The sequence below is a fragment of the Anastrepha ludens genome, chromosome 4 (assembly GCF_028408465.1).
Source record: "Anastrepha ludens isolate Willacy chromosome 4, idAnaLude1.1, whole genome shotgun sequence".
Taxonomy (NCBI): domain Eukaryota; kingdom Metazoa; phylum Arthropoda; class Insecta; order Diptera; family Tephritidae; genus Anastrepha; species Anastrepha ludens.
In genome coordinates, this window is record NC_071500.1 from 61,227,423 (window position 1) to 61,241,066 (window position 13,644).

At 36.2% G+C, this 13,644-nt stretch overlaps 2 protein-coding genes across 2 annotated transcripts; one reads left to right on the forward strand and one right to left on the reverse strand.

The window, feature by feature from the left end:
- Nucleotides 1-927: 927 nt before the first annotated feature.
- Nucleotides 928-1,914, reverse strand: LOC128862593 (biogenesis of lysosome-related organelles complex 1 subunit 4). The gene is made up of 3 exons (XM_054101317.1): nucleotides 1,797-1,914; nucleotides 1,636-1,707; nucleotides 928-1,572 (listed from the first exon to the last, which is right to left on the reverse strand). The coding sequence occupies exons 1-3, from the start codon at nucleotides 1,857-1,859 to the stop codon at nucleotides 1,183-1,185; spliced, it is 525 nt and encodes a 174-aa protein (XP_053957292.1). The 5' UTR covers nucleotides 1,860-1,914; the 3' UTR covers nucleotides 928-1,182.
- Nucleotides 1,915-3,715: 1,801 nt separating this feature from the next.
- On the forward strand, nucleotides 3,716-6,700 carry LOC128862594 (ATP-dependent RNA helicase DDX42). The gene is made up of 2 exons (XM_054101318.1): nucleotides 3,716-5,194; nucleotides 5,252-6,700. The coding sequence occupies exons 1-2, from the start codon at nucleotides 3,884-3,886 to the stop codon at nucleotides 6,290-6,292; spliced, it is 2,352 nt and encodes a 783-aa protein (XP_053957293.1). The 5' UTR covers nucleotides 3,716-3,883; the 3' UTR covers nucleotides 6,293-6,700.
- The last annotated feature ends 6,944 nt before the right edge of the window (nucleotides 6,701-13,644 follow it).

Here is a 13,644-nt window from a genome sequence, read left to right on the forward strand (position 1 = left end):
ATTAGCGTGGCATAATTTGACTGAAAAAAAGAATGATCGTGTAGATAATTATCTAAAGCATGCAGAGCAATATCATAAGTACGTATAACTTCAGGCAAATGCACCAAATTTTGTTTTATTATATCAAGACTTATTTTGAATTCAATATGAAAAAATGGTCCCATAAATTACAATGCAAAAAACAAATAAACAACTGGGAAAAAGTCGGCCCAAATTGGTTTATATTGTATATTTAATGGTATTAATAATTTGCTCACACCAAATTAACTATAAAGCCGTTGGCATCTCGAAGCGAAGTGGTATACGATTGAAGTCTGCCATACGCGGACTGAAACTATGCTAACTCCTTAATGTGCATTATTTGAAAATTTACTTTGCGAGCTTTAAGATATGTACAATACATGTACACAAATTAATTAATTAGCTTGTTGATCTGACCATAATAATTAACAAAATCAACTATACTATATAAGAGTAAATGATTGGCGCCTACACCCTTTTTCGTGTTAGGCCGAGCTCCTCCTCCTATTTATGGTGTGCGTCTTGGTGTTGTTGCTCAAATGAAGGGGCCTACAGTTTTAAGCCGATACTGACGTCAGATATGTTTTAAGAGGGCCTGTTTCATGGCAGAAATATTCTCGGACGTTTGCTATTGCCTGCCGTGGGGTGACCGCTAGTAGAAAAAACTTTTTCTATCATTTTGGTGTTTCATGCACGAGATTTGAGCCTACGCACAAACCATTCAGCTACGGCGGCTAAAAAAAATTTATTTTTGTCAGAATTGTGAAAGCTAATTCTTAATAATAAGCCCATAGCAAACATAGACGCAAGTATATAAATTCGTACTATTATTGGAGTTCTGACTAAAGTCATTTATTTAATATTCCTTAAATATATCTGTAATAGTTGAGTATATACAACGATATGTAATACGTACGTAACTTAGAAAGTTTTTTTATTAATTCATAAATTATATTGCAATTATTCATGCTTACGGATTAAATATTTGGAACTAACTAATATAACTCTTTACCTCATCCCTCAATCGAACTAACTAATTTTTTCTCCATTTTTCAATAAAATTTGCTATAAACGAATACCTCTAGTATATTTTTCTTTAAGGTATTTGCAAATTGTCGAAGATTTTCATTGAGTAGGAAAATACGAACGTTCCAAATTTGACTAGCTTTCCTTCATTTCTTGAGCTTCTTCGCTATAGCTAATTTGACTGCCTCCAAAGTGGAGGTTGGTTTCAAACACTGGTACTGACTGAAATTCGCCATCTTTTAAATTGCTTTGTGCCGATTGCTCCACTGTCTCGGAGCCTAACGCTGTTGCTTTGGCCTTGGCAAGAAGTGGTTTAATAAGTAAACTCTTTAAGCTGTAATCTGTTACGTTGAGCTCTAGCTCTGCAATATCCACCGACTTCTCTACTTCATATACATTAGTATTTACCATATCCACGAACTGCTCCAGCTTATCGATACGTTTACATAGATTGTGAAAATGATCACTAAATGCAATTATGCCACCAACGTGATTTTCTAAAATATTGTTATTTTCGGCGCGTACCTGCGAAACAATCCGTTTGTTTACATATTTAGTTGTTTACAAATAAAAATGAAGGTCACTTACGCTTGAAAGCAATGTTTCGAATTCATCAAGTCGTGTTAACATATCCTCGATATTTATACAAATCGGATTAATCTGCGCATATACAAGCGAGTTAGGTAAAATTGGGAGTTGGGTAGATACAATTATGTTAGGAAAACAATTAAAATCATTCCAATTCTCACCTCACGATCTAAATCTATGCTTTGCAAAATTTTTGCATAGTCCTCCGCTGCACGTTCAACCATATTTTCCTTTTTCTTTGTCAACAAATATTCCTGCTTGCATCAATATCAAATAATCAGCTGTTTGCCCTCGAGCTGTGTTTCGTTAGCTTTTGCAGTGCATGCATTTTGTGACTATCTAAACATATCTAACCTACGACCCCGCAGGCATACTTATAACAGACAATACATAGCCTACGAAAACTTTTTAGTGCTAATGAAAAACATTATATTTTAGCATAAATAACTCGTTAGTTATTACATGTCGTAAACTGTCAGTTTAACCCTTAACTACAGACATCAAATTATATGAACGTTAGTACAGACCACCGGTAATTTTTACCGGTTATATTAAATTTATAAAATTTTTGCAAAGCAACTGAAAAATGTATTTAATATATATCTGATATATATTTCTAGTGGTGCTTTGACATCTATAGGCCTCTTCATTTTGCCAAGCGTTAGCAAGTGGCGGATATATTACGCCACTGCTATAAATGAACACATACTGGCAACGCGGGAATAGGGCTGCCTTAAATTACATATGTTTGTACGATAGTGGGTTATACCAGTCTAATGAGGTATGACCATAGTCGCTAGCGGCGTATCTTGCTTGATAACTTTGTTGTGGCTTTCGCATACAAATTTTTCGTTAAGTTTACCAGGCATAAAAATAGCGAGCGGGGAAATAGTGAATAGAAGAGCCCTTTCATTTGTACGAAATTTTCGCAGTGGCAACATATATAAGAATGTAATGTCTGTAGAGTACCGAATGGCCGATACTTCGACCTAAAAGATTTTTTGTGCCCCAATGCATCATAAAATCAGAAGAGAAGTTAAAAAAAGAAAATTTGAATAAAGAATTGTTTTTTTGAAGTGAAAACTTCTTTAGAATCGTTGGGAGGGATTTGAAACTCGATGAAACGAAAAAGCGACACTAAAAAGAGACATACATATAGATCTTATAGTATATAGCCTGCGAGAGAATGAGATAGAGCACAGTTATACAGCGTTCCCTATTCTCCGCCTCCTCTTTGTGCGGTGCTTCGTAGCCTCCCACTCTTGGCTACGAAGCGTTATATGTTGATATAGGTATATGTGTGTGGTTGAGTACTGCTGAGCCACGCTAGTATAGTGAGTATTGTAGTATGTATACTACACTGCCTATTACTTGCTTTAGTGTTTAGTTCAAACGTCATACGTATGTATGTTTGTATGTATGCTAGTAAGTATGTGTGCGCGCCGGCGTATTACGGAGCCACGCTGAGCGAGAAGGCATTATGTATACCTATATTACACTACCTAATAGTTGCTTAGAGCAGATTACGATAAAGTTCCAAAGATTTTAAGTGGCGATTTTAACGTAAATTTTGCATTGGACTCAGCGGTTCCTTTAATTGACTTTCTCAATACAACATTCAATTTAAAAATGTGTAACAATCGCACTGAATCGACAACACGATCAAAAACAACAATTGACGCGGTATTTCAAAGATATGTTGACAACATCGAAACCAAAGCATTTGTATCATATTTTAGCTATCATAAGCCACTCGTATCATTTGTTGAAATTGTTGACTGGTATTTTTTTTTTGTTTTTTGTATTAATTCCACTAGCCTGTTAAACAGTTTTATCGCATAAATACCACAAACAGATTGATTTATCAACATTTTTTTATTAATTTTTCACTTTAGTCCAAAAGTTGTTTTTCCTTTTTCTTAAGCAACTTTTTAAAATTTTTAGATTTCTATTTATTTGATCTCTAAATTGTTAAATTTCTTTTATATCACATTGAACTGTCAATTTTTGTTCACAGATTTTGACATTCAAGCAAGATTATGCTTGATCTGCACGACCATTTTCAGCTTGATTCGCAATATTTGATTGCCAGTGGAGATGCGCCGTAAGTAAAAGCGATTGTTTCATTTTTTGACATTTTTGTTTTTTCATCGATCAGACTGCAAGTAGATTCTATACGAAAAAGTTAATTTTCATCCGTTTATTTGTGGATAGTGAATTGAAAAAAAACAAGGGTATTTAATCGAAAATGAGTAATTACCGAGGCATTGGCGGTGGTGGTTTTCCATATAAAGTTAACCAAAATCGTAATGCCGGTGCATCTATGAATGCTGTGCCGCCACCATTATCGCTCAATAGTCGTGGACATCAACGGGGTGGTGCCAGCGTTCGCGGTGCCGCAGGCTTCTTAGGGGCTACCAAGCACGGATATACATCACTGGACTCGGTAAGCCAATTTACTGCCTCCCAGAATTTTGTCGGCAAACGGAAAGCTCATACTGAAGATGAATATTTTGATGATGACGAGGACCCAACACCAGAGCGTGCGTACATTCCAGCTCCTGGTTCGCCGGGATATGTACAGAATAACAAGGCAGATAGCGAATCTGATGAAGATCCCCTTGATCAATTTATGGCCGGCATTGAGCAGCAAGTGCAAAAGGAAAAAGTGCGCAAAGAGCATGCTGTTGTTTCGCCAGTGGAAGAGGTTGCCGGCACTAGGAACACAAAAGGTGTTCGTGGAGATATAGACGATGAAGATGACGAGGAAAGTTATTATCGTTATATGGAAGAAAATCCCAATGCCGGTCTACGAGACGATGGTTCTGATGTTGAAATAGAATATGACGAAGACGGTAATCCAATAGCACCTCCCAAGAAGAAAGATATTGATCCTCTACCTCCAATATACCACTCTGAGATTGAATATGAACCTTTCGAAAAGAACTTCTATACACCACATGAGGAAATTGCAAACCTCTCGGAAGAGCAGGTGCGGGAATTGCGCAAAACGCTTGGCGTAAAAGTAACAGGACCGGAACCACCAAAGCCAGTGTCCTCGTTTGCGCATTTCGGATTCGACGAGAGTTTAATGAAAGCAATACGTCGAGCTGAATATACCCAACCAACACCAATACAAGCACAGGCGGTACCAACGGCACTTGCTGGGCGAGATATTATAGGCATTGCAAAGACAGGTTCGGGCAAAACAGCAGCCTTTGTCTGGCCAATGCTTGTACACATAATGGATCAGCGGGAATTACGGCAAGGCGATGGACCCATTGGACTGATTTTAGCGCCGACGCGTGAGCTGTCCCTGCAAATATACAATGAAGCTAAGAAGTTTGGCAAAGTATATAACATTAACGTAGTATGTTGCTACGGAGGTGGTTCGAAATGGGAACAGAGTAAAGCACTTGAGCAGGGTGCAGAGATTATAGTGGCCACACCGGGTAGAATGATCGACATGGTAAAGATTAAAGCAACGAATTTGCGGAGGGTAACGTTTTTAGTTCTTGACGAGGCAGATCGTATGTTCCACATGGGCTTTGAGCCACAGGTTTGATTTATAATATTTTGCTTAATTTTTATAAGCTACATTAATATTTCATTACAGGTGCGCTCTATTTGTAATCACGTGCGTCCCGATCGTCAAACTCTGCTCTTCTCCGCCACTTTCAAAAAGCGTATCGAACGGTTGGCGCGTGATGTGCTCACAGATCCAGTGCGCATCGTGCAAGGTGACCTAAATGAAGCCAATCAAGATATTACTCAATATGTTTATGTATTTCCCAATCCACTTCAAAAGTGGAACTGGCTACTTTGTCATTTGGTAAAGTTCCTTTCCGAAGGCAGTGTGTTGGTGTTTGTTACGAAAAAAGCTGATGCCGAGACAGCGGCAAATAACCTCATGCTAAAAGAGTACAATTGTTTACTTCTACATGGCGACTTAGATCAGGCTGATCGTAATAAGGTCATAACACAATTTAAGAAGAAGGAATGCGATATACTAGTAGCCACGGATGTGGCTGCGCGTGGTCTTGATATACCACATATTCGCAACGTTATAAATTATGATATCGCACGCGATATTGATACTCATACACATCGTATAGGTCGAACTGGGCGCGCCGGTGAAAAGGGTACCGCATATACTCTGGTCACAGATAAGGACAAAGAATTTGCCGGCCATTTGGTGCGCAACTTAGAAGGTGCCGATCAGCAAGTACCTGACGATTTAATGGAATTGGCAATGAAGAGTTCATGGTTTCGAAGCTCGCGTTTCAAACAGGGAAAGGGCAAAAAAATTGCCATTGGTGGTACCGGTTTGGGCTATCGTGAACGCAGTGGAGCTAATAGTAGCAGTATAAAGTCAAATTCATCAAACGAAAACTCATCGTTTGCATCGATAAGCAAATCTATATCAGCCGCTGGTCCAGCAACTGATCGTTATGCGGCTATGCGCGAAGCATACAAAGCCCAATACATGTCCCAATTTCGCGCCTCCAGTGATCGCACCTGGGAGAAAACAGTGCCAGAGACCGGCGTGTTTGCGGCGCCCGCACCTATATTGCCAGCATCACAGCCAACATCCAGTGGAGCAGGTGGCGCCGACGAAAGTGGCAAACCACGAAAGAAGAAGAGCCGTTGGGATTAGATAGAAGCAGCACAATTCACGTCACCTTGTAGCAGCGAGATGCCTGGATGGCGTCATTTAGAAATAAGTTTGTGCATTTTAAAATTAATTATGCATTGATGCGTACATTAAAATTATATGGCACGTTGAAGTTTCACGCATATTTTATATTGACTTAAACTACGTTTAAATAATTTTGCACTTTTACATAAGAAAATTAAAACAAAATTAATAGAGGCATACATACATATGCACACATGCATAGCTGTAATTTAAAGGCTTACTCATTATGTGTTGACATGTTGTTTCTGCAAAATTTTAAAAATGTAAATACATACATATATATGAATATAAACATATAAACTTAGTATAAAGATTTGAAGATAATGAATAAATGCCAATTGTTCAACGGAACTAAATCCTGCAGATTTTTATACATACAGTTTAAACCGTACCCGGTTTAGAGCTGAGTTATATTTAACGTTGTTGTTGTAGTAGCAGCATACACGTATCCTAGATATATACGAGGAATGCTGCTTAAGTGACAGTCCCTGGCCGGATCTAAATCTTGGTCGCTCCGATTACGTAGAGGCGACTGTCGTGGCAACGAGCTATATTTAATAGTGGCGGCCGCCGTAGCCAAATGGGTTGGTGCGTGGCAAGCCTTCGATTGTGTTTTCGCTATGAAAAACAGCTGCTCATAGAGACCATTTGTCGTTCGAAAACCATTTGTGGAACCATTTGTGCAACAAGACGCACACCACAAATGGGAGGAGAAGCTCGGCCAAACACCTAACAGAAGGGTACGCGCCAAATATTTGTTTATTTTTTAAACTTAGTACCTACAAAGATTTGCAGATGAAGAATAAATGTCAATTGTTCAACGGAACTAAATCCTCCAGATTTTTAAACAAACTGTTTTACTGTACCAGTTTAGAGATCAGCTATATTAAATAGTGTTTTATTTTCTCCGAGAAAATGTGGCTCCAATATAAAGTAGACATTACGAAAATATGGTATTGCTATATGCCCTGTGAAGACGTTTCGTATTTTATATGGGAATGGTACATTTTTATGCACACATATTTATAAATTACACGGTGCTACAAAATAAAAAAATCGAAAGAACTCTTCAAGTGATATAGTGCACGTTTTAGGTCAAGAGGTCAAAACTGTGTTTAGAAAATTCAAAACACCCTCAAATTTTTTACTTATTGTTAAAAAACAGATTTATGGTGTTTTTGATGAAGTAAAAATACATAACTAACCCATTTTTCAACCGATTTTTTATTTCAATATAGTCTTGGGAAGGAAGCTGTATGTGCGTTATGAATGTATATAATTCTAAGATTGAATGATTGACGTTCAAAAGAAATTTTCAGTAACAAGCTCTGTTTTTTGCAATTTTTCCACGTTTTTTTCAATGTAATGCAATTTTTCGGCGACTATTCTCCAACGGGCACCACAAATATATACATATTTTTAAACTGCAATAAAATGTGCTCGAAAGAAGCTATGTTTTCATCTTTATACATTGAGAACTGTAAAAGTTACGATTTTCTTTTAAGTTTTTTTCCACATTTTTAAAAATCCAGCTGTACCGAAACTGCGAGAGAATACCGCATGATCGATAGTGCTTTACTGCTCATTCTGGCTAATTTTGAAAGACATCAATAAGTTTACACAACTATGAATACATCTAAAATATCAAAACTCATTATAACTCAAGCTTACCTAATCCAAATTGACCAACCGAAGCTTGCATGACACCGCAGAACCGTTTGCAATCAAAAGTGTGATAAGCGTAATCATTTTTGTTACATCTGCGGAATGTTTGTTGACAAAAAGCATCGTTTGGAATTCGCAAAAAGTAATGGTTAATGATAGTAAAGGGTTAAGGTATGGTCCTTTAGCACTGCGACCATATTGATCTATTGTGCACCCTATGCTGTCTATTGACTGTTATGCTTATGAATTGTACCACCTCCTTCTGAGGAAGTGATTGAAGGTCTTCATCTGTAAGCATGAACTTGTTCAAAAACCTTTTCCTTCTAAGCGTCAACCCCGGACATTCGATGATGAGATGTTCTATAGACCCCTCATCTTCGCAGCAAAGTCTGCAGCAGCTGGTGTTAGTTATGCCTAATTTATGTAGGTGTTTGTTGCAGGTGAAGTGACCCGTGAGGGCGTCTGTGAGAGGGCGAATGCTTTTTTTGTTTAACGTGAGGGCTATGTTAGCTCTTTTAGCGTTGAAACTTAGGAACTTTTTGGAGTGTCTAAGACCCTCTACGTTGTTCCAATGCTGATTTAATAGAGTTTTGTCCCAGTATTTTACTTTTTGTTTTAGGCTGTTTTTGTTGAATCCAAACATGGGACTAGGTCCGATTAAGTTTACATCTGCCCCTTTTTTGGCTTGAAAGTCTGCCTTTTCGTTGCCATCATATCCCTCATGTCCTGGTACCCAAATTAATGAGACATTGTTTTTGGATGCCAGGTTATTGAGTGCCTTGTGGCATTCTAAGAGAGTTTATGAGTTGTAGGTATAGCTATCTAAAGCTTTTAGAACTAATTGACTGTCCGAGAGTATTTTAATCTTTACTCTTTTGTGGTTTCTACGTTGCATGATGTTTGCTGCTTCCATTATTGCGTATAATTCCCCTTGGAAGATGGTGGTGTCCCTGGTGAGAGTGAACGATTTGTGGATTCTGGGCCCCATTACTCCTGCTCCTACACCATACGGTGTTTTTGGTCCATCAGTGTATCATTTTTGTGAGTCATCATTCATCCATTTTTGGTTTGTTTTCCACTCGATTTTCTCAGGAAAGGTAACTGTGTATCCCTTTGTGAAACAGAGGGTTCGGTTAATGTGGTGTGAGACTTGAGCCTGGCTTATGGTGTTTTTGATTTTATTTAGGATACTTAGGTGACCGGTGAGGTTGCCTAATTTGAAATTTTTTTTCATGTGTAGCATGAGTGCTTGCGTAGCTGCTTCCTCTTGGATTGCTATATGAAGTGGTGGGAGATTAAGGAGTGCTTCCATGCCAGCTGTTGGGGCAAAAAGTAAGGCCTTGGTTGAAGGATATAACCTTCTTTTTGAACGCACATGCCTACATTGAAAGCCAGTGGTTGGAACCTGAATATGTTTGTTCAATGTGCACTACTACAATTAAAAAATGGAAAAATGAAAAACACGACACGCGTCTTTTACCGATAACGATTCCGATGGTTTGGCATTATCAGAAAATCCACAAGCAGGAGGATTGCTACTTTTGTCAGATTAATGTCACAGGTCATCACTACAAAACTCGTGACCGTATAAAGTATGCGAATGTTATATGTAACTATTTATCTCCAAACCAGTCTTACGAAAAATCCAAGACGAGCAAATTTCAACAAAGAATACAAAAAATTCATCTGAATCTAGTGACGGAAATTTAAATGCAGATAGTGTAGATAGACCTTATATTCCTATTGGAGCAACTTTAAATGAACGCCATTTAGTATCAAATGAAGACTATCGTGATCTTGTACGAGATTTAGGACTATCATCAAGACAAACAGGAATTCTCGGGTCCAGATTAAAGCAGTGGAATCTTGTGGAAAATGGATTCAAAGCGACATTTGCACGAGACAAGGATGTAACATTCTTTGAACAACTTTTCAAAGCTGACGATGTCGGCCATAAACTTGTATATTGCACGGACGCAGATGAATTGCTTTTCTGTCTCTATCACGCACATCGACCAGATTGACCCCTCTCTCTCTGGACCCATCCCGCCGAAACAGTATGTTTCCTGGGCCTACCTCTAGATGAGCTAGACGAAGACGACCGGTGATATGCCCGACCCTGGCGGGGCTACTATTACTGTTAGCAAACATACAAACCAGATTGGATAGGTTGGCATTGCAAACTAATCAAAATGACTTCCTTTTGCAATGCAGAAAAGCAGCACAATGGGTTCGATTGTCTCACATTGTGTACGGTTGGATTGATTTCGATAACATTAGGTTAGGTGAGGTTTAGTTAGGTAATACTACGTCTGGGTAAGTCAGAAAATTGCAGAAGTAAGGCAGCAAATTGCGTTACTTTTTGCATTATTTTTTATTTTTGACGTTGTAATATTCTTCTACGGTCTCTGTTCAACTCGAGAATGTTCTGTTGTTATTTTATTTCTTCACTTGGAAAATTTCTTATCAATTTTGATGAAATAATGCCTGCTAGATTCGGAATGGGCACAGGTATGAGTAAATATTCTTAATTATACACGTATTTCGCGAATAATAACAGAGAACCGCATTAAATTTGCAAATATGAAAGTAATGAACAAAACTTTCAGTTTACTTCGTTACTTCGACACATTTTGATCGATTTTTGAAATTAAATGCTTTTTACATTCGGAATAGACACAGCTATAAGACTTTCTACTAATAAATAAACCTTTCATTTCAATATTATCGACAACATCTCGTTAAGCTCGCAAAAATTGGAAAGATTTGCTTTTTGAATCGGCTAGAAAAAAAAAACGAATCAATATTTTTTCAAACTTTTTCTTTTATTTTGAAGATTGAGCATTGCCATTTATGAATGAAAAATAATATCGTTCAAATGACTGCCACGACTGGCTGTACAGTAGGCCATTCGATCAACCCAAACCTATGCTGTTAAAACAACAACAACATCAACCCAATTTTTAAACACATTTTCGATTGTTTGGGCTCCAATTTCATGAATGGCAACTTCGATTTCGTGTATGGATGGTTCGCATAGCATTTGTCCTTAACGGCTCCCCAGAAAAAATAGTCCAACGGGCTTAAATCACAGCTCCGAGGCGACCAATTGATATCGGAATTCAGAAACGGTAGCCAAAAGTTCGATTGTAACTTTGGCAGTGTGACAAGTTGCACCGTCCTTTTGAAACCAAATGTCGTCCATGTCATCCTCTTCAATTTTTGGAAACAAAAACTCGTTGAGCATATCACGGTAATGCTCGCCATCTACTGTAACCGCGGAAGAAGAAGAAGACTCACCACTTTGGAAATAGGTTTTCAATATTTCCCAACTTTGTTCAAGCGTATAGCGTCCCATTTCGTAAATGGCAAACCTTTAAGAAAAATCTGAACACATTTGGCATGTCATTTGTGTTACAATTCTCAAAAAAATAGGTGGTTCAAAAAGCAAACGCTATATGGCCCACCCTGTATAAGAATTTCTACTAATAAATAAACGTTTCATTTCAATATTATTGACAACATTTCGTTAAACTCGTAAAAATTGGAAAAATTGACTACAATTTAAGTTTTGTGTTGAAAAATCTGTGGTTATTTTTGCTTAGCGTGAAAAATAGAAGACATACATCAGAAGGACTAACATTTACCTCAACAAAACTGTTTCAAGAATGGAAATCGGATAAAATGCAGATGAGCTACGAATTTTTAAGTGTCGGAAAACACCCAAAATCGGTTTTTTAACGACAAATAAAAAATTTGAGTGCTAAATACAGTGCTCATTATGTCACTTCAAAAGTTTTGATTCTCTGTAGCACCGTGTCATATTATATATGTTTTATATAAATGAAATAGAATGATTTACTGCCCTTTTTTATAACAATTGAAGTTTGGATGAATTTGTGTACACAGCCAACCAAAAACGCTAACTTTTTGTAGAGGGTAGAAAATGTCACGCATTTGCCTGGTCAGAGTATGAAAGTTTGAAAAAGAAAACGAAAATTTGACAGAGACAAGAAAACACCATAAGATAGTTTTTACTTACCCTTCTCTGATAACAAAAATACACAACCGCATTTTGCGTACTTATTTTTCGTAATTCTTTTATTCTCTTTCCAAACTTATATCGGCTCGTATTCTCCGCAATAATCAACACGTGCAACTGATCATCACTCACTTATGCTAAAATTTAAATTATACTTGTATATTTATTTTAAATATGTACACAATTTTTTTTTTTGTTTTTTATATTTTTATTTATTTCTTATTTTGCCATTACTTCCTTTGCTTAACCAGTAATTTTGTTTTCCTCTTTTTAACATAAATTTTGTAAGTCGGCATTTTGCTCGAAATCTGTGCATTTTTATTTAGAATAAAAATCACATTTTCGCATTTTATTAACTTGCTTTTAATTAAATTAAATTTAATCTTTAATTTTATTTTTTTGGGATTTTTATAGTTTTTTATTTGTATATATTTTTTAATGTTTATTCTTTTAATTTGCTGCTACATACATTCATATCCGGAATTGTTTTTATAAAGCAGATATTAAACGTGCTAAGTTTGATGTAGCCATATTTAAACCAAATAATAATTGTAGCTAAAATTATTTGATTTATTTTTCATATTTTTTTCTGCAATTGCTATTAATTTTTTTACTTTATTTTACAAGTACATTGAAACCACTACTAAATTTTTAGTTAAATCTTTTGAGTGCATTTTTGTTACTTAATTTTTATTTTATATTCTATATGTATATGTATATTTTTTTTAATTATATGTTTTTATTATTTGATTCTCCGATTAAACGTCATCTTGCTCCGTGTCAGGGAAAAAGCTAAGATTTATTTAACTACAGTAGATAAATTAAGTATGCATCCATACATAGAGCGTTTTTGTTTTTCATTGTGAGTTGAATTTTTTTTACTACTATTTGCAAAGCATATTTTTTGGCTTTCTCTCATTGATTTTAGTGTGAAATCCTGATGCGTTTAGTGCAACGAAAAAAAAAAAAATTAAAAATATATAAAATAAAATAAAATAAAAGCAGGCTAAGAGTTTTTATTAACAAAATTGTACGTTCAATATTTCTGCATGTTAAAACTGTAAAATATTTTAATATATTCTAAAAACTATATAAAGGTATATATATTAATATTTCACTTTTTAATGAGTGGAACTTGTGAAAAATGCGCTTTTAAATATAGCCTTATTGCCAATATATTTTGATAAATTCGGATTATGAGTTATCAACAATTTTCAAAATACTTTGTATAGTATCAAAAATGAAAAAAAACGCTTCCTTACTAATTAGCAAAGGCTGACGAAGTTAGAAAGGATTTGTGAGAACGTTTTGCCGAATTAGTACCTTGCCAAATACTAAAATAAGTTTTTTTTTTAAATAAAACTGAGAGGTATGTGTCCAAATTGTGCAATTACATACAAAACTGAGCTGTAAATGCATAAAATTTACTTTTCGAAAATCGTTTAATGGCTTTTATAGTCAAAGTCACTACCGAAGTAAATATTTTTGTATCAGCCTAAAAATGTCACAAGGACAATCTAAACAAGGTGAAGCTACTGCATCTGCTGACTGTGATTTGCTGCTTTGAATGTCAAAGTGCTCTGTTTATTTGTTATTGTTGTGG